Raw genomic sequence first — 2,500 nt, 5'->3', positions numbered from 1 at the left:
TGGTGTATGTGGAGTGTGTCGTTGTCTTTGACGTGGATCACGTGTCACCACACTCCTGCATTCCATCAATAACCAGGCTGGAGCACGGTTGCTCATCGCCTGTTCGATTTAGTGCACCTTTCGGATGTGAGGGGTGGCTACTAGTTTGTGATAGTGGTCTGCCAGTTAGGGTGAGGAGGGGAGCCCCAGGGTAGGCTATCTATGCAATAAGATCACAGTAAACATGTGATATCACAATATGCACAATAATCACTGTAAAAAATTGTGAAATTCCAAGCACTTTCGTGATTCCTCACATTATCAAGGAACTGTAAAAATAAAAAATCAGCAGAAAGGCATAAAAGGATGAGATTACACATCGCAGTCAACTTACAACACCTGCCCTTTTTGTGATAATTTTTATCATAAAAAGTTCAGGTGTTGTAAGTTGACTGTGAGGTGTAATCTCGTCCTTATATGCATTTCTGTTGATCTTTTATTTGAACAGTTCCTTGATAATGTGAGAAATGACGAAATCGCTTGGAATTTTACTATTTTGCATATATATATATATATATATATATATATATATATATATATATATATATATATATATATATATAGTGTCGAATAGGTAAAACTTGGTATTTTGGCTCTTGGCAAATAAGGGAAGTGAAAATTTGTGTATGCAATAATTTCGCAAAAATCATTCTGAACCTATCAAGAAATATATATTTCTTTGTGTCTGTTTATTATTAAGTTATTGTAAACTTATCTAAAATATATTTAGTTGGATTAGGCAAAATTAAATTGTGTTTCTTATAATAAGGTTAGGTAAGCTTTCTAAGGTTCTTTTGGTAAAAAATTATTAATTTTTACATTAATATAAATGAAAAAAAATATATCTTTAAACGAAGAAGAGAAAATTTTATAAAGGACTTAATTTTAAATGAGTTCTTTCTAATTTACCAGTTTTACCTATTCGGCACGGTGTATATATATATATATATATATATATATATATATATATATATATATATATATATATATATATATATATATATATATATATATATATATATATATGTAAAAAGGAGTCCTTTCTCTCGTTAGTAACAGACAAGTAATGGTCATCCCACATGATCACTCTACCTCTCATAACCAGGAGCTTTCTGTGAAATACGTTAATCTTGTGAACTCATTCTGCATCACGTATGTGCATTGTGGAAATAGACATTATCAGTTATCAATTATCAGGTATGATGTTATAGGAAGGCGTGCGGGCCTGATCCCTCTCTTAGTCGTATCATCCAACACGGGTAAATTGTAATCGGTGTGAAAAATCATTACTGGGTTTACTGACTGGCAGGAGGGTGGGGACAATTTAATTACGTTTTCAAATGAATTCTGTTGTTTGCACCTGAAGAACAACCAGATGAAACGTACTGGCGTATGTTAACACTTATAGGCACATGCTGAGACGTACACACACCTGCAAATATATACAGGAGCCTGTTAAAACGTACAGGAATCTCTCAACATGTGCACATATGTTAACATGTATATATCTGGCATCTTTCCGTCTACGGCACCAAATGTGATAAATACGTCGGTAAAAGTGTTTTTTTTTTTCTAACAAGTGAGTGAGCTCTATTTCAATCCACTGGTTCAACAAGACGAATATACAAGTCTCCTTACCCCTGCTACCTTGTTTTCCTGTAGAGCGATACTTAGGAGTTACCTGACTGTTGTGGGTCGCATCCTGAGAAAACACCAGAGATAAACCTCACTTCTTCTTCTTCTTCTTCTTCCTCTAATACATTCAGTTCTACCCATCAAGGTAGGTGTCATGATATCAGTCAAAGGCTCTTGATCCAAAGAATAACAGGTACCATCCCCTTCCTCGGATCGAACACGATTTCTTCTCATTCCCCAAACACTATTCGAACATTCCATGAGTAGCATTTCTCCCCGAATATAATATAATAATAATAATATTAATAATAATAATAATAATAATAATAATAATAATAATAATAATAATAATAATAATAATAATAATAATAATAATAATAATAATAATAATAACTTCTACACCTATACGCCTTCCTTTCTCGCACGGTTTTATTTAGATCTCATATAAAATAAAGGAATTTCATTAAGCAGCTGCAAGACTAGGTTTGACAGCGCTCTAGGGGATAAAAAGCAATAATAACGTGTGTGTGTGTGTGTGTGTGTGTGTGTATTAAGTGAACTTGGGTTATACGAGAAGCAAACCTTCCACGATACACACTCGACCTTGAATGTTCTGATATGAACATCTCAGACCTTACATGAAGTGTAAGACTAGTCCTGTGTGGTGAAATATGTTCTCTCTCTCTCTCTCTCTCTCTCTCTCTCTCTCTCTCTCTCTCTCTCTCTCTCTCTCTCTCTCTCTCTCTCTCTCTCTCTCTCTCTCTCTCTCTCTCTCTCTCTCTCTCGTATACTAACCTCCTCATCTCTCACCCCAGGGTTCGAGCGA

At 34.6% G+C, this 2,500-nt stretch overlaps 1 protein-coding gene across 1 annotated transcript in view; it reads left to right on the top strand.

Annotated features, from left to right (window-relative positions):
* Window positions 1–2,500, top strand: part of LOC138853320 (nephrin-like) — a 390,197-nt gene that overhangs the window by 357,407 nt on the left and 30,290 nt on the right. Inside the window, exon 4 of the mRNA XM_070089397.1 lies at window positions 2,490–2,500. This exon is cut by the window's right edge and continues 169 nt beyond it. Coding sequence (XP_069945498.1) covers window positions 2,490–2,500 — 11 coding nt within the window. The remainder of the gene's footprint in view (window positions 1–2,489) is intronic.

The sequence above is a fragment of the Cherax quadricarinatus genome, chromosome 28, assembly GCF_038502225.1.
Source record: "Cherax quadricarinatus isolate ZL_2023a chromosome 28, ASM3850222v1, whole genome shotgun sequence".
NCBI lineage: Eukaryota > Metazoa > Arthropoda > Malacostraca > Decapoda > Parastacidae > Cherax > Cherax quadricarinatus.
The sequence above is the reverse complement of the archived record's forward strand: the minus strand, read 5'-3'. Positions and strand labels throughout refer to the sequence as shown.